Consider the following 19,166-nt stretch of genomic DNA (forward strand, 5'->3'; position numbering starts at 1 on the left):
GAGTAAAAATGAGAAAAAGGATGGAACAGCCGTCTGAAATGTCATCTGATAAGAGCAATCCAGTTCCAAGTGACACCACTATAATCTCAATAATGGGTTTACTGTGTGGCAGCCGGCAGATTGTCATTCCTCATGTACTGTGGGCAGCGAGGTTTTGGACTCAAGCAAACACCGCCTCTGGTAGAGGTCTTTTGTGAAGTGTTGAATTTTATCAGTCGTCTATTAAAAGTTGTCCTTTGACAGAGCACAAATTATCAGAACAATTTTACACCAAGCCTGTGAGCATGAATTCTTTATCTTCTATAAATGATCCGTGAAATAACACACCCTGTAAAACCAATCCAGTTTAAATAGTGTTATTGATCGAACAGCTTGGCTCATTTCTCCTGCAGAGGCCAGTTCGGTGGTAGTACATGTAAATAATTGCACTATCCTGCACCCGTACTGCCAGATTGGCACTAGGTAAGGCTAATGCAGGTGCCAAGTGGAGTGTTAAGTGCTAACCATGTGATGCAGGCCTATGGCTCCTGTTGCTGTAATGAGAGCGGCTCGTTCACAGTCTCGCCTGGCTGCTGCTAATTGCCTTAATTGAGAGAGTGACCTACATCTGAGAAAGGCTTCGGTGGATCAGCTGAACAGCTGGCAAACCTGCAGAAGGCAGGGGAGGGAGGAAAGGGGGAAGGACTAAGAAAAAAGGGTGAAATGGAACGAATGAGAGAAAAATTAGGAGAGACAGAAATGGATGCAGTTTAAAAGACAAATATGGCTTGTCAGGCAAAACAGATTGTTGGAATAAAACTTTTAAAAGCATGACCACTCCTCGCACAGTATAAACTTCTTGTGTTATTTAAAGTTTTCTACGCACAAGCTTGTCTGGATACCAACATCGCAATTTTTTTGGACCCAATTAAGCATCAAATGTGCCATCAAAGCCAAAATGTAACCAGTGGAATGAAACTGAGGCAGTGGAAAACTCACGTCAAATAGATAAAAAAAGAGCAAGAAAAGGGACTTGAGGAGAGGGCTGGCGGTGACATCATGCTTTTAGAGCAGAGGCCGGCCCTCAGGCCAACACTGAATACACTCTTAACAGTCTTGTGTACTTCCCTTAGACTGAATAATTCAACACGCTCCTGATGGAGAGACTGACTGTGACTGTGTGTGTCTCTGCAAGTCTGGGTGCTGCGGTTCTGCATGCACGTACAAGGGTGCATGAGTGCATTTGTCTCGAGAGCGACAGTGAAGAATATAAGTAGAATATAAGTTCTGTGTGTGAATCCAACTTTCTTTTTTCTTTGTGTGCTGGAAAGAGTGTAGGAGAGAGAGAGAGAGAGAGAGAGAGAGGCTGCTCGGAGTCATTGAATGAGCTTGTGATGTGTGGGTGGCTGCTCAATTTATGTGCATGTGGCAGAGTGTGCACACACGTCTGTCAAGTGTGTTCAAGTAAATGTGGATTTTTTTCTGTGTTTCAGATTAGGTGGTTCAGCTAGTTTTTGTTGCTCCTCAGAAGAGGAATAGTGCTCAATCAATCCCTTTCCCCTCCTCTCAACCTCACACACTCACACACATACAGAGATACACTGTCTGCCTCAGTCTATATTTTGGATTTTAAGCTGCAGTGCTTCTCTGTGTGCCCCATTTCCCTTTTTTCTGTGTGTGTATGTGTGTGTGTGTGTGTGTGTGTGTGTGTGTGTGTGTGTGTGTGTGTGTGTGTGTGTGTGTGTGTGTGTGTGTGTGTGTGTGTGTGTGTGTGTGTGTGTGTGTGTGTGTGGACAGTGAGTGTCGGGTTTGATCCTGTGCTAATGATCTCCCAGTGGTTCAAACTTCTGTAAAGTGTGTTGAGGCAGGAGGGGAGATGGAGAGAGGCAGAGAAAAGGAGATAGGAAGAGAGAGGAGGAGTTGAAGAGAGACCAGTGCCTGATCATGATCATCATTCTTATCATCACTAAACCTCCTCATAGAGTAACCCTCTCCTCCCTCATTCACCAGCACCAGAGCCTCCACCAGTTTTTTTTTTCCCAAAAGTGTGCGTGGAGAGCTGTGGCATCAAACCTGCTGGTGACAGAAGGATGGAAGGAGTGCTGGATGGATAGACAGATGGATACACAGAGCCAGCATGTGACGTGTGTCATGCTCACACTCTCCTCAGCACACACATGCACACAAGGAAACGTCAGCTGCAGACACTCAGATATTAGAATTGAGCTTTTTCTCTTGTTTCTTTTTATTGAATGCCACGCAGAGAGGTTTTCCTGCATGCCTCTCTCCCTCTACCTCCTCGCTCCCTGTCAACTCTCAACTCATCTTCTTGCATGCACTGTAATGCAATTTTTTCTCTGAATGTGTTAGCACTTCCTCTGCTTCCTCTCAAGCTTGCCTTTACCTCTCCCCCTCCCTCCCCATCTGGAGAAGATCTGTCTCACTAATAGAAGGCCTGGTAAATTAGCCCTCCTATCCTTCCTCTCTGGCTCTTCTGTCTTCTCCCATTTTTCCATCATCAATCTTTCAAGTGTGCACTGCCCGATAGATTGTACTCATGCACATCAGCAGGGATTGACATAAACAAAAATGCGTGCAAGTGCTGATTTGCTTTATCTGTGTGTGTGTTTCACTGTTTGTCTCCAGGTTGGGTACTGGCTAATAGGGCGTAGTAGGTAATGGTAGCCGTAGCCTATTATCTCTGCTCTGCTGTCTAATAGCCACTGGCTTCAAGCATCTGCCATGTAGCTGTTCTAACTCCCCCAATGGACACTTAGCAACTTAGCACTTACACTCATAGACACACACACACATACACATGTACAACCCACCCCCACAGATGCACAGAAGAGATAATTTACACACCGCCAAAAGTTATTTGTGCATATGTGAGTTTGTGTGTGTGTGTGTGTGTGTGTGTGTGTGTGTGTGTGTGTGTGTGTGTGTGTGTGTGTGTGTGTGTGTGTGTGTGTGTGTGTGTGTGTGTGTGTGTGTGTGTGTGTGTATGTGTGTGTGTGTGTGTGTGTGTATGTATGTGTGTGGCTATCCAATCTTACACACCATGCCCTGACATTTGGTATACTCTCTTTTCCTACGGGAGAAGTGCCTTCCTTTAATTAGTAAAGGAAATAGATTTACTTATCTGATCTTTGACACATTCACCACACACACACACATCTGCCTGCATGCACTGAACCATGCAGCACATCGACACCTATCCATTACCAGAGTGGTGGAATGCCAGCGCAGGAAGCAAACACATAGAGTGTTCAAGCACGTGTGTGTGCGTGTGTGTGTGTGTGTGTGTGTATGTGTGTGTGTGCTAAGGAGAAATTAATCCGCTCCCATCTGTAGACTGACCATTGATTTGCCATGGTAACGGTGGATGGTGACTGTCGTGTGAACAAAAGCGATGAGAACAAGTGACTGGATTGGAAAAAGGGGAAGGAGTAGTGGAGATGGGGAGTAGAAGGAGGTGGTATTAAATGGAGGGGGGGGGGGGGGGGGGGGAGATGGACTCACAAGGGGACAAACTCAGCAGAGGCTGGAAGAGAGAGAGGATTAGCGTACATTGGCCTGTTGCTGCTTAAACTAAATGTAGCAACAAGATTTTTACTGTGTGTATTCCAGAAAGCAGTGAGTGTGCACAATAGTGTTGTGGGAGTGTTTTTGGTATGAAAAAGGCTTACACAGACCTGAGTAAGGCTTATATATAATGAATGAATCCCCCTTCAGCTACCGTTTTTCTTTCCTCTGCAGAATTAGTGATTTGTCTAACCTCCCCCCCAGCAAACATTTTCTGTGTTTCTCCCTGAATCCTCCCTGCACACAGCCGACATGCCCTCTGGATGCCTGTGTCATTGTATAAACTTATTTGGCGGTATTTAGAAAACACAATGCCTTGACTGTCAACAGCTCTCTTTAGAAACACATGGGCTAATGTCATTTTAACAAAAACTGGGATAAACCAATGTTTAGTATTCAGCAGGGCCTGCAGCTCTTCTCTTAAAGCTGTAAGACTAACACACTATGAATTGACTAATTAATCCTCTCCCTTGTGGCATTCCTACACAAGCCAGATCCTTTTGCTTTGCATTGGTGTTGGACAAGTGCCCTGATGCTTACCCTGACTAGCCGCCCTGTTTGAGTACTTGCGGCACTCTTCCTGTTTAGCACAGTCCGGCAATCACGCCGAGGTAGTCAGCTGGGACCAGCTGACTCACTGTGCGCTGCCATTTTTAAACCAGGCCTAAGGTTTCTAAAGTCCAACAGAGTCACCATCAGTGGGCTGAGGGAGACACAGAGAGAGTAAGAGAGAGAGTGGGATTTTTTTCACCCAAAGGCACTTCAGCTATAAATATCAAACTGGCAATTCTTTGATTTGCCAATGAAGGCTGCCAGAGCAGAGAGGAGGATGCAGGGTCTTGCTCTCTTCTTGAGCTGTTTTAAATTCATTCACCGACAGGGAAGGAGAGAAAGTGAGGGAGGAATAGGCTTGGCTGTGTCATTAATTTCCCATGTAGGGGGATGAAATAACATTAACATCACTTTCTCTCTGACGCTCCATAAGTCAAACAGTTATTATTACTCAACAGCAGAGGCAGCACACACCATATATAGACAGCACATCCTATTCTTTTTCCTGCCACACTGATGCCTGTGTGTGTGTGTGTGTGTGTGGATGTCACAGCCTGGACAGACACTTCAGTTTTAATAAAGCAGAGGCCTTTCAGCACTCTGGCAGATTCGGCTGTAATCTCTCCTAAACAGGTGTTGTGATTATAGACTCTGCCGTGAGCAGCATTTTGACACTTGCATAGGCAGGGCCAACCATGCACACAACCTTGGGCTATACCACACGGGAGACAGATTTAACGTGCAGTGTTTGGCAAGCACACTTCTACCATCCGATACAATATTCTTTGTTGAAGTTCTGCCTCGAAATTAATTCCTCCTTCCACAGCCAAATAATTATGTCATTTCTTTTAGATTTTCTAGTTGATTCTTTGCACACTGATGTAGCACCATTTCTCAAAGAGCCAGCACTGCAGCGCATTGCTTCTGATTTATAGTAGGACAGCTGAATAGATTGTTTTCTAGGTGCACAAATTATGATGCATTTTTAACAGAGCTGAGAAACAGGTTTTTTTTTCTCCAGGATTATAATGAGCAAATTATAGTAAGAAATTATATAAACCTCAGCAGTTACTTTATCACCAGGTTTATTTTTTAAATCATCTACAACCTACAGAAACAAACACGCGTAACTGGCTTTGTAGTCCCAATTAGGGAATAAATCTCATCTGAAGTTTTAAAGGAAATCAAACTATTGTAGAAGCCTGTTGTGTTCTTTAGTCTCGGGCTTAAAAGAAGGCTGTTTCATTTCCTTCCTTTGTTTTTTTTTTTTTTTTTACTTTTTTTGTCATTGTCAGAGAATGGCTCTCTTTTACTCTACAGAAATGTTTATTTACTATTTTCCCCTTTTCTTTTAGAGAAGTATGAATGATGACATTTTTTAAAATTTTGGATCCACTTCATTCCCTAACAAACTAAAGCAATGAGATAGCAAGAAGGGTTGCTGTTACTTTACTATTCAGAATTACTCAAAATTAGATTATAAATAATTCCACATACATAAAAAATGTCCTTTGAATTTATGAAGCCGTATGTCTCAGATATCTGATGATGCATTCAAACCAATAAGTACGGTGGCCGGTAGGGGTCAAACGATCAGCAACTGATGAAACGACATACATTTAGAAAAACGTGCAGCATTTTTTCAACCCGGACACCAGGGTGGCGAAAGCACGAAGTGTCAGGCTGGTAAAGTGCGTGCAGAGGGATGAGTTTCAGCTGGAGCTCATAGCCCCAGAGCTAGCACTAGCTCCAGGCATCCCGGGGCTACAGCCACGGACCCACACTCGGCTCTCGCCCCCGATGTCAAAATCCCGGTCGGACTCGCTTTAATCTCTGCGTTTCAGTAACATTGAAGTTATTCTGTGTCTTTCAACAATACAACTTCCCCTATCTAAACATAAATTTCTGATCCTAGCTGTCTCTCTTACTCTCTCACATAAATAAACCGAAATGAACAGTTCCACAGCGCCCCTACAGGCCTGGAGCACTTCCGTTTAAGGATTAACTTGCAGCGTTTCTGTGTTTTTTTTCAGTTGTTTTCTGGTTGTGTGTGTTTTGACTTAAATTTAGTTTCTGTACTTGCAGCACGTTTGATGCTTTTGCAGTTGTTTTGCCTATTTGCAGCGCGTTTCAGCCTTCGATTTGTTGTGGTAGTTTGCATTTGCTTTTGAATGTGTAGTGTTTCTATATATGCTGCGCGTTTTTCTAAATGTATGTCGTTTCATCAGTTGCTAAGCGTTTGACCCCTACCGGCCACCGTAAATAAGAGTCTGAAATGCAATATGGCACAAATGAGCTGACAAACAAGGAAATGAAAAGCTGTGTTGATGGTTGTCTGTGGAAGAGATTTTTGCTCCAATCACTATCATTCATCTCTAGCACTTTAACAAGACTGTGACAGTGGATTAATAATCTCCTGTTTATCCCATCAGGTATTGGGAACTGATCACTTGTTTTTGCTGGACTTAAAAAAGTCTGTAAACTGTAAAATAACTCAACTGACACGTTGACAGGAGAGAAATGTATTAGATGGCTGTGATGGATGGCTGTTTGTTCTTCAATATGTCTGCAAGCTGCTTTTAATGGATTTCTGAGAACAAATGTGAGTTTATGACTTCCCTGAGATAATTATGGTAAACCTGCGGCAGAACACATAGATTAGTCTCTTACTGTTTCCAACACAGTGGTGGGTTCAGAATTTCTATGACCATCATTGACAATGTTGGAAAAAGGGAAATTATACAAGAATAGCACAAAAATGCTCAATGCAGAAACAAGTTAAGTATCTCGATGACAGGTAAAGATCCTCTCTAGGCAAACAAGGCCAGAAGGATCTGAAAGTTATAAACAAGAGAAAATATTTAATTTCACCACTAAACTTTGTACACTGAATTCAGAAATCTAAATAGCAAGAATTTATAGCAGTGAAATATTTGAAATATATTGATTTTTTTTTGTTAAATGGTTAAGTATCCCATAAAAAAAATCTTTACAAAAATTAAACTTAGGATGAAAAATACAAACTTTAAAGTTTTGGCTACCAAAGGAGCTAAACATAAATGGAAGTGATCAGACTCCAAGCGTATAAGTTATGTTCTGTCAATTTATTCAAGAAAGAGAAATACTGAAACCACTTTTACAAGTATTGCTTTATTTACACACACACACCAAAGCCTTCGTGTTTAAATCTCATAATTAGAAGTTCAGTTGCTCATATAATTCAAGTCTATATTTTGCTTCCATTGAGAAGTAGTCCACCTCTGGTCTAGACACTTGATTTGATTCTGGGATGTGCTGCGTTGAGCATTTTTAATATCAAACATTTTAGTGTAGAAGCAGCAAACTTAGGTTTCTTCTTTTTCTATTAATCACTTTAAACCCACTGAGAACAACACTGCATTTGTCACAGTAAGAGACTAAAAGTCTGTTTCTCTACAGATGCAATCTCGAATATCTCTGCTAATAAAAATCAAGATAAAGCAGACCCCCTTTCCTTCAACAGTATTTAAATTCAGCAGAAACGCTGGCCTCAAAGTCTGTCTGGCTTAAAAGTGCTGCATAAGCAACAAAATTAACTTTAGACTTTCTCAACTTTTGTTTGGGGAAAAAGCAAACTTTTAAGGTTAGATGAGGAAATTGTGTTTTCAAGCATCGGGGGACATGCTGTGTTCCACTCAAATATTACATTCTTTGGTTATGCTGTGCGCTTTGTCAAACCACTTTCCATTACATGCTTCTCTGAGTTAGTGGTTAGACCTTATGCTTCTCCATTCGGAGCTAGGCTATGCTAGCTTAGGGGATATGGGCTGTGATAAAATGCTATTCTGTGTTTGCCTGGGGACTGCAGGGCTGTTAAATACTACAGTAGACCACACACTGGGACTGACCTCTTGTTAAATACTGAACTAGTCTTTGTTACTATAGGGATCCAACATCTGCAAACTAAATGCTATACTTCTCAGTCAATCTTGTGAAAGTAGCGTGTATATGTCCTGTTAGTAGCTAGGGCTTTGGGACTTGTCTCTGTGTGCTTAAACTGAAGAGCTTTCAGTGCTTAAGGGACTGCTGCTTGTTAGCCATTGAGGGACCAACCAGCCTTTACATTCTGTTAGTGTCAAGAGGATTTTCTTTTACGTCTGTGCTATAGAGGTTTTCAACTGAGCTCCCTCTGTTCACAGCTTTCAGCACTGTTCAAAGAGAGATGTTTGATGTTACATGTATGACTCTAATGCTCATACTACTACTGTATTATCTGAAGGGTTTCTTAAGTTGTACAAACACTGATAATGAGTATGTGTAGATTTCTCTTTGGAAAGAAAATGCCTTTTATTCTGTGGATACTTCAAAAGCTTTTGTATTTTAAACTGCTGTTTCTGAATAGATATTCTTTGGCTGTGTTTCTTCTGAGGCCGGTCAAGTGACAGCAGCTTCCCTTCCAAGGCTACCTTAGGTGTTTGTTTGGAAGTGGCTCTTCCTGAGCTTATTCTTTGTTAGTGGACGGGTTTGGAGCAATGTTTGTTAGCATGAGGGTTTGCAGAACATCTGCTGAGCATTTCCACACAAACACGCTGCGGCACACAGCGCGTCCTGTCTGCCAGAACAGTTTTCATAATTCAAAAGCTCTTGTTTAGTGTGCCTACCTTTTATCCCTTTAACATACTAACCTGCAGTGGTTACTTAATCGTAATTCAATTGATGAGCTCACACATTGAAAGATAGAGTTGAGTTTATTTAAATATATACTTGTGTTTTCCTTCCTTTTTCAAGAGTTTTTTAAAAGACTATAGTGACAAAGTAAGGAAAGCATATGCACTTTTATTTTTTCTGGAAGTTAAATTCAGGTGCTTCATAAATATTATCATAATTGTTTGGATACTATGTCAGTGGTAACTAATGGTTTGAATTATCACCATCATTTTTGTAGTTCAAGTTGTGTCTTTTTCACTGCAGTCGTTTGGAGAAAAAGCAGCTGCGATTAATAATGTTAATTAACTCAATGTAATCATTCGTGTTATTAATTACACATGTGGGTCTCCTCTCATGTCAAAATGTCCGCCATGTAAAGGGTTTAGACGGCTGCATGCAAAACAGCTTTGATTACAAGACCGCCCATCTGTTTGAAACACCTGCTTTTCTGTAGAATCTTGTAAAGAAGTTAAATTCAACTTAAAGCACTATATTCACCACCTCTGAGTGCTCTCTAAATCTAACTGTAATTAGCATTTACCCAGAATGCACATGGCATGACTGATCTGATGGTCGTTTTACTACCACATTTTGACATCTTAAGTCGTATACCTATCATGAATCAATCAATCAATCAATCTCAGTCAATCTTTAGTTGTATAGCACCAACTCATAACAAGAGTTATCTCGAGACACTTATCAACAGAGCAGGTAAAAAACCTGAGTCTTTGTAATTTAATATTACAAAAGAGCAGGTAAAAGAATTGGAAAAATTTAGCTCTTTCTAATTGGAAGTCATTCTTTGACAATAATAATACGAAAATATAATTATTCATGTGTAATGTATTTAAAATATTTATGAATGTTAATGAAAGTGCATGTACACAAAACAAAGCAACAACAACTAACCACACACTTAACATGTTACCCTGATCAGGGACATCAACTTCACAAAAAAGAAAAAGAAACATTTCTGTTAATAACATTACAGGTTACATTTCTTTCAAAGGACATGTTTGAACCCAATTCATCCCATGCAACTACTTTGAAATAATGAATATCTTTAAAAAGTTATTTTGGGGTTTTTTGTCAGTTAAGTAAATGGTAGAAGGACTTGAGCTTGTAAAATGCTTTCTTGTATTCTTTTGACTACTCAAAGCGTTTTGACACCGCAGGCGCAGGTCAAACCGACCCATTCACACATTGATGTTAAGTGTCCATCAGTATTAACTAATCCCATTCGTACATTCAAACGCCACTGACAAAGTAGTGGAAACAATTAAGGGTTAAGTGTCTAAATGCCAAGGACACATGGGGCATGTGACTGCAGGAGCTGGGGATTGTACACCCGACCTCACGGTTGATAGATGCCCAACTCTGTAATTGGACTACAGCAGGTCATTTTAATGACCGGTCCTCCTTCAGCCAGAGTGGAACTAAGCTTTGAAATCACCTGCTGCAGTCGGTTTGGCTGCTTAGCTTTCTAGAGCACATGGTATGTTCCCCCAGCTCTAGAAAAAATAAGCATTATGCACCCAGAGGGCTTTAAAATGGTTGCAGATTGTTAATAATAATAAGCATCTACACTGATTGATGAGTGCTCACTTGAGGTTTCTGTCCAAGCAATATGCGCCATTTTGATATTTTAAAGAGTTAATGGTAGTTTTAATTGTCTATAGATAAAAAGGGTACTGTAACCCTTCCTGCTGAAGTCCACTACTGATGAGAGTTGAAACCCCAGCGACTTGGAGAAGAGTTTTTTGTGAACTGTATAACCAGTGAGTTTTAATCTTTGACTCACCAGAAAAATGCAGAGACATGTTTTAATCTTTCTAAAACACAACTCTGGGCAGCACATCAGTTCAAGAAACTGCATCTGTAGCACTGCCAGTCTGACTTTCTTCTGCTGGGGATTGATCGTTCATGCATTTTGCCTGTGTACTAGAAGCTGCAGCGAGTTCCACTTTGTCAACACAGGACTTACTTTGCCATTCTAGTTTGTTTGCACTTTTGTACAGACTTAAGTGTGACTGTGCTGAGCAGCATCTGGGGTCCTTACTTTGTCAAGCCAACTTAATGTAGCAGCGCCATCCTAACTGACCTACTGTATTAAATATTTATATAGTACATTGCTGGCCTCATCATCATCATCCTCCTTCTTTCCCCCCATCTATTTCTAATTATTCTGCATACTGGCGCTGTCCTCCTCCTTGTGCTGTCTGATGTCATGTTCTCTTTTACTAGCATTTTAGACATTGGTACTTATCTCTTGTTTGCCTATTCTTTCCTCATCCACCTCCACTACTTTTAGGAAACAGACTAGGCAAGTTTATTTGTATTTCCCATATTAATGTACCAGGTGAATTCAGTGTGCTGCACAGGGTGATAAAGCCAATACAGCAAAGATAAAGCTCCCCCTCCCCACATACTCTTAAGTCCTTCTCTCAACGATTTCTAGCAATGTGTCAGTTTGTACCTCATTAGCCTTGATCTTTAAAGCTCTCTCCCCACACTTTCATATTTACTTCAGCTGATTGCTGCAAACAAAAATCAAATTTGAGGTGAAATATTTTGTGCGCCTGCGAGTAAGTGTGTGTGTGTGAGAGAGAGAGAGAGAGAGAGAGAGAGAGAGAATATTGAGACACTCTCTTGGTTTTGGTGGTGTATTATTTATTAGTATGCTGGCTCATGAGTAAGGCTATATTTTGAGGGGCCTTTGTGCATAGAAGTGTGTGTGTGTGTGTGTGTGTGTGTGTGTGTGTGTGTGTGTGTGTGTGTGTGTGCGTGCGTGCGTGTGTCTGTGTATTTTGTGCATGTGTGTGTGTGTGTATGTGTTTGTGGGGTTTGTGCGTGTACGTGGGTGGTTGTGAAACTCTACATGAAGTTCACTTCACTCCATTTGTATAATTGATGCACAATGTCATCAGTAAATCTCTAGGTATGTGTGGTTATAATGTGGAAATACATGTGTGTGTGTGTGAGTCTGTGTGTTTGCATTATTCATATGTGAGCTTCTTGGTGGACTTGTGTGATTTGATGAGAAGATGCAGGTCTGTGTCAACGTCTCTTTCTATCCTTTATTATTTAGCAACCACCAGAAATTGTCATCTTCCCCTTTCACCCCTCAGTCTTCTAAAAAGACTTTCACCTCATTCATTCTACATTTCCCACTAACACTGCATCCTCTCCTCTCCTCTCCTCTCCTCTTTTTAGATTTTGAATGTATTGGAATGAAAGTCACTGTGACAGACTTAAATATTGAACATGCTGAAAGCATTTTATGTATATTTATGTCATGTCTCACCATCTCTGTGATATCAACCTGTCACCACTGTATATGTGGGAGTGCCCATATGCTTCTTTACAATTATAAAATTGTAAATGATGAAACTGACATTTTATCATATCTCCTGCTCTCTCTCTGTGTTCTCTCAGCTGAAGGTAACACAATGTGTGTAATTGCAAAAACAAAGACTAATTTTTCTTTTCTTAACTGATAGATAAATCCATATTATTTTTTGCTTTAATGCACACATCTGTAATAAGCCCAGAGAGAGTTACAATTGACATTTTCAGTAAAGTTCTGACCTCCTAACGAACCCAAGCCTGAGAGCAAATCATCATATTTGAGAGGCAGAAAATGTTTGGCATTTTGGTCTGATAAATTACCCAAATAATAATCATGGCTAAGTATATAATATCATATTAAAAGCAACATAATCATAGAGTGTATAAACAGACAGTTGCTTTGGATACTTTCATTTCTAAAAGAAAACAAAGGTAAGCGGTTAAATTATAACTCTGACTCTCAGCTGTAGAAATCACCTCTTTTTTTTTTTACAGAGAGACTTCCCGGTTTCACTTTGACCTTTCCTACTTGCCATAGTTGAGTGCCCAGAGTTATTCTGTGCAATGAGGAAAAATTACTGACATTTGTCAGTTATCAATTCATAAAAGTAATGTGAGCGTGCCTTATACGGAGCTCAAGCATTACTGTTAAATGATGCTTGACATGATCGTTAGGATCAGCAATGGGTGTCAGCTGTGCTATCATAAATCTACTCGGCCCTAAGACTGGCGGCACATTGTCCAACACTTACGCACATTAATGGTCCCTTTAAATCTTACACTCAGCCAACTAAAGAGCAGGTATTTGGCAGCTGGACCAGGACGTATAACCTCAGCCCAGGAGTTAAATTACAGAAAACTCGTGGCACTAATGTCATGACACTCCATTGATTACAGCATTTGCTAAGAAAAGACATATTCTTTTTAAACAGGATCTGAGTCTCAATCCTGATTACCCAATTGTAAGATAATTATAATCGCTCAAACTTGCTACAGTATACTGTAAGCATACAATTTGTAATAACATGGCTTTGATAGCTGCAGGTTCATGATGACTTTCATACCAAGCATCAGACATCATTCTGATAGAGTTACAGGCATATATTCATTTGTATATTACTGATTTCATTTAACAAATGTCTGTACTATTGGCTTTGGTGAAGGCCAGTGCTCTCAGTATTTGCCTTTCAAGTTTCTACTTCGTATCCAACCTAAATGAGCTGGCCCCACTGGCTTGATAAGCAGTTTAATCTGTATATCATGGCCCCCGCTCAATAGTCCAGCCACCGTCCCTGCTCTTGCTCTGTAGCGCCACAAGACCAACATATAATTACTAGCTTCATCAGATAGCTTTTCCACACCATTCTTTGACCCATTGCACCTTTAAACTGTCCTTGAATTTCTCCTCTCACCCAAGCTAAGAGCCGATACTTATCTGCTTAAGTTAAACTGCACTGACTGGCCCCACACGGCTTGATAAGCCGTTCATCTGGATGCCCTGGCATGCTCAGTAGTCCAGTCACCAACACTGGATTTGTGTGCACTCGCTCTGCATTTTACCTCTGAATAATGTGGTTTGCATAATCTGGGTAATGTGTTTTTTCTCCCGTACAACTTGTCGACATGATCTGAATGAAGAGTACTACAAAGTCATAAATGAACAGAATTTTATGGAAAGAATTAACCTCATCAAGGGGATTCAGGATACCGACACAAATTAGAGTTTTTTTTCACCTATAAAGAGTTTATTTCTGTAATCATATCATTATACCATTCATGACACTAATATTAACTAAATATATGAATAATTTACCAAAATATTGATGTGGGAAAAAAATCTTTATATATTTTATATATATTTTTGCACTGAAAAAAGATCTGCAATTGAAACTGCATCCAAAGCAGTAGTAAACTCTTAAGCCTTCTTTAAAAAGCGTACTTAGCTTTTAGACCTCACATTAAACTGCACTTTTCCAATGATGCTGAAGTGAGACAAAGCGAAGTGCAGTGGGATTGCATGACTCACCGGAGCTCCTGATAAAGGCTTATTTGACCCGTAAATGACAAAGTCTGTTTCAGTCATTTTCTTTCCCAATGACCGGTCTTTAAACTGTGCCATATATCTTGCCTGTTCTGTTTAGTATTTGCTTTGTGTCTCTCATCTTACATTTTCATGATTTTCTTTTCTTTCTTTTTCTATGTTTCCTTTTCTCCACAGTAAATTGGCTGACAGACTTACTAGTACAGATGTGATCAATCTTCAGAACTGGATCCAGTGCCTCATTCTGTTATTTCTAGGAGCTGTATGATTACAAACCGTAGAATGTCATTACTGCACAATCAGAATCAAGTGTACAGATGACCCATATAATTGTGAAAACTGTAATTGTCTAATTATGTATTAATTGCTTTGCCATTGAAATCCAGTGATTTCTTCAGCATTGATTTGTATGTGCTAATATTTGTATACTTAAACTGTGTGTGCAAGGGAGGGAGTGGGTGTTTGTCTGTTTTTAGTATCTGTGCCTGGGTGTTTGTGTTATCTGGGTATAACTGAGGATCTGCCTGTTGCAACACAGCGAGATTATTTCTAGGTTTGTGCCTTTTTCTAAACCTAAGTAATGTGTAAAGCCACACACACCTACAGTCACACACAAACACACACTCGCACTTAGATGGGAACAGTGAGATAGATCTTTTTGAAGTACAATTTCCTCCTTTCTCTTTTTCACCTTCCTCTCCTTTTCATGGGTTGAAGGAAGGCATGCTTAATCTCTGCATGGCCTGCTGCATTTGTGTGATGGAGCTGAGGGCTTCTTTTCGGACTGACGATCAAGACTCGGTTTACATGCGTGTAAATATGCTGTACACACACACACACACACACACACACACACACACACACACACACACACATGTGAAGGTGGAGAAGGGAGGATAGAGAGACAGGAGCTGACAGCTGATTCTCCATGTGTGTTTATGAGGGCTTTGATGTTTAATGTGTCACGTTCTTTGATGCCCTCTGCGGAAAAGGTGTCAGAGCATGTAGGTGTGCACTTGATTTGTGTGTGTGTGTGGGTGAAAAAGAGAGACCCTGTGAGAAGGTCTGATGTTTCTGTCTCTACATTTTTCTTCCACAACTCTCTCTCTCTGTTTTTTCCACCTTTTCATGCAGCAGGTATCTTAATCTCGCTCACAAGACTGCAACACTTTGCTCGCCTCCTTCAGCCCTTCTCTCTTTCTCTCCCAGTCTACTCTTCCTCCTCCTTTCTCTCTTTGCACTCATCTCTCCTCTCTGTTGGATGGGCTGCTCTGCTGTCTGTTTGTTGTGTCCCGAGGGGGAAACTCACTTTACAAACTATGCAAACATACATTCTGCAATGATTAGCACCTTATTTCACACTCACTTTGGGTTTCATTTTGTTTAATAGCTGCTGTAATACTGCTGTGTCCTACTACTCACACACTGACCTCCTGGTTCCTCCCAATACTGAGACTAAATGATTTCACTGTACATGACACTATGAATCCATGTTTTAAAATGATCTGAAGCCACAGCTTATAGTTGGAGTAGTAGTAGTTAGTAGTAGTATAATATTTCCTGGGGACCACTGGTCATTTTTTATATTTGCGGAGGATGTGTGTGTTTTTAATCCTGTGCGAATCCACCATGTCTTGTCAAATACTAGGGCAAATTACATACCACAACAGCACACAGAGGTCCTCTGATGATAGTAATCCAGTTTGCAATCGGCTTGTCAGTAATATTTGGGCAGACATTTTTTCCGCTCGAGAATAACTGAGGCTGTGTTGGACATTGTAAATGAAGGTTTTGGACCTATAGCGCTTGTTTTTTTGGTTTTTTATAGAAGGGTAAGTGAAACGCATTTGGACGTCTTCTTCTTCTAATAAATGTCCGGCAGGCTGTACGCTGTAGTGTGCTGCTGCCCCTAGAGACAAGGTGGTTATCATATAGAGCCTCAAAGTGGTCAATCAGAATGTCAGTAAATAGGAGTAAATTACAGGCTTTGCTTATCCTGTGCAAATGTGTCACACTAAACACTGACATTGTGGGTAAGTCCTAAATTACCAGAGGTCCCCAGGAAATACTAATCCTGTGTGAATAGGGCTTATGTAGGACAAAAAAAAATGCATGTTCAGCATTCATGACTACGATGTTTTTACAATGAAAACAAGCCAATCTAATAATACAGCACCACTGAGGCGCAGGTAGAGGATTTGTATTTGGTATTTGGTAATTAGCTAGAGACAATGCCCAACTGTTGTTATAAAGGCAGCGTAGTCTCTCTAAATCTCTCAGTATCTCTCCCCATCCTGTTTTCCCCATCTTCTCGCTCTGCTCTTTAGTTTCTCAAGCACTTAACACCCTCTCTTATCTCCCTCACTCTCCGCGTCTGACTCACTGATTGCAAATTTGCAAATTGTTTTAATTCCGTCGAGGTTTTCGAGTCTTTGAGGCTTTTGTTTTTTGCCTTTTGCTTTTCTGCAATGGATTCGCTTCTATAGACAAATCTGCTGACTGTCTCTGATGTGGGCCTCTCTGTCGTTGCAGGATGAGAAGTCCACGTTCTTCCAGTTCGGCGCAGCTCTGCAGCAGGAGGCTCTGCTCATGCTTTCCATCATGGAGGAGTATGACTGGCATGTTTTTTCTATTGTCACTTCCAAGTTCCCCGGGTACCAGGGGTTTATCAGCACACTGAAGACAACTGTGGATCACAGGTAATGAATACACTCCGACACATTTAAACTCTCTGTTTTCATCCTTTACCTTTATTTACGGCAGCTGACAGGATTAAGCACCTTGTATAATTTAATGATGTGTTGGTACAGCTTTGTGCGCTGGGACCTGCAGAGTGTAGTGACTCTGGATGCTATAGACGGAGACCCAAACTCTAAATCACACATTGCCCTGAAGAGGATCCAGAGTCCCGTTATACTGCTGTACTGCTCGAAGGATGAGGCTATGTGAGTGTCTCTCAACGTTTTCTGTGTAACATACTGCCACATTCCTGTAGTGAGTCTTTACTGATGCTCTCACTCTATCCCTCTACAGATATATACTAGAAGAAGCTCGATCTTTGGGCCTGATAGGAGCCGGTTACATCTGGATTGTGTCCAGTCTAACCACTGGCAACCCAGACTTCACCCCTGAGGTACAGAGGCCCCATATGTAGCAACAGGTGGCCATTTTTGAGTAGTTTATCAAGATGAGCAGTGTTTTTAATTCAATGATTTGTCAGGTTATCTGCGGTCTCTCCTTGATTTCTCTTTATTCCTATGCAATTTGTATAAAATACAACTTTATAAGCGTAGCTTCCACATATTGGGAAATCTCTTTATTCTGTTTTAGGGGAGAAAAAAAGACATTTATTCTATTTATATCTGCCTCTAAACAGCAAGATCCATGCTGTCTGTTATCTTAGCATTAAGAAAGCAGAGGGAACAATCTGAGGAATAGTCTACTTACCAGCATCCCACCAAATTAAATTTAAAATCAATTTAAAAAAATGATTGCTATTCATGATATTATGTACAGGCGTATACTTATAGCCACTGCTGTAAACAATAGAGACGCACATAACCAGCCTTTTATTTTTCGACTCTGTTTTTGTTGAAGTTAAACTAACAAGATATGACATGTATATAAGTGAACTTTAAAGATGCTGGTGGGCATTTTGTGTCCTTCTGACTGAGCAAGACTAGCTGTTCCCCCTTGTTTGCAGTCTTTGCGGTCAGGTAAGTTAAAAAGCAGCCAGCCTCATGTTATACAGAAAGATTTTAGAGTAGTTTCAATCTTCACATTGTAAACAAGTATATCTCCAAAACAGTTGGACTTAAGTCAAAGGCAGAATACTGATTCATTATAGTGACTAGGGAACACAGATTCCTAATATATCCTATTTTTAGTTTAATTCTCCATGTCCGTTTTTCTTTATTTACTTAAGACACTTGATTATCACTTTAAACGGAAGTTTAACAGCATTACATGCAAATTCCCTCTAAAATGTAATATGCATTTTATAATGTATAATCAGCTCAATTTCTCCTCTCGCATAAAAAATTGAGACACATCCAGTATTTCCTTACCTTTTGTAAATGTTTATTCACCTCCCTTCCGTATTCTTCATTCTTCCCTGTTGTGTAGTGTTTTCATTCCTCTGTTTTCTTTCTTAGACAGAGATCTAATTCTAAAGTTAGAGCCAAATTAAAGCAAAAAAAGAAAACGCTTGTGATTGACAGACTAGCGTGCTGGCATTTTTGGATGTTTGTTCAGTCTGGTTTAGAGAGATACACTTAGTGAGCCATTTATTTTTTCAAACATTTTCCTTTTGACAGATCCAGATACCTGAATGATTGAATGATTTCAGTTTGTGAACATCCAGTCTGCTAACACGTATTTAAAACCTAGATATGAGTTATTATAGGAAGGCACATGGAACCAGTAAGTCATTTGCTTGACACCTTTGAAAGATACATATGGATGTTTTAAATTGGGCTAAAAATGTGAAATTGAAGTCAAATTGAATCTTTCACACCAGATGTACCATTTCTCAGATCTCATCTGCTCTCCTCTCAGATGTTTCCCCTAGGTATGATCTCCGTATCCTATGATGACTGGGAGTACCCTCTGGACACACGAGTGCGGGATGGGGTGGGCATCATTTCCTCTGCAGCCACCGCCATGCTGCGGGAGAAGGGGGAGCTGCCAGAGGCCCAGAGCAGCTGCTACAGCACAGCGTCAGACAGGAGCCCGGGGAAGCTCCCACCCAGTGCCCTGCGCAGGTGTGTGTGTGTGAGAGTGTACGTGTATAAGAGTTGAAAGAGGCTCATTTCAAAGGTACTAGTGGCTTGAATGAAATGGAGGGCGTATTCATGATTATTTGACTTTGACTTTGACTTTTAACTTTGCATTTACTCTATTTGTTTGTTTGCTTTGTGTTATTTTTATCAAGGAGATGCTAATACAAAAACATGAACAGTTGTAAAGAGGAGAC

The 19,166-nt window shown here is 40.6% G+C and overlaps 1 protein-coding gene across 1 annotated transcript in view; it reads left to right on the forward strand.

Moving 5' to 3' along the window:
* The window catches only part of grin2ab (glutamate receptor, ionotropic, N-methyl D-aspartate 2A, b), a 112,000-nt gene that overhangs the window by 59,912 nt on the left and 32,922 nt on the right, over nt 1-19,166 (forward strand). Inside the window, exons 5-8 of the mRNA XM_061055310.1 lie at nt 16,724-16,890; nt 17,002-17,136; nt 17,225-17,324; nt 18,749-18,954. Coding sequence (XP_060911293.1) covers nt 16,724-16,890; nt 17,002-17,136; nt 17,225-17,324; nt 18,749-18,954 — 608 coding nt within the window. The remainder of the gene's footprint in view (nt 1-16,723; nt 16,891-17,001; nt 17,137-17,224; nt 17,325-18,748; nt 18,955-19,166) is intronic.

This window comes from Labrus mixtus, chromosome 2, assembly GCF_963584025.1.
Source record: "Labrus mixtus chromosome 2, fLabMix1.1, whole genome shotgun sequence".
Lineage (NCBI taxonomy): Eukaryota > Metazoa > Chordata > Actinopteri > Labriformes > Labridae > Labrus > Labrus mixtus.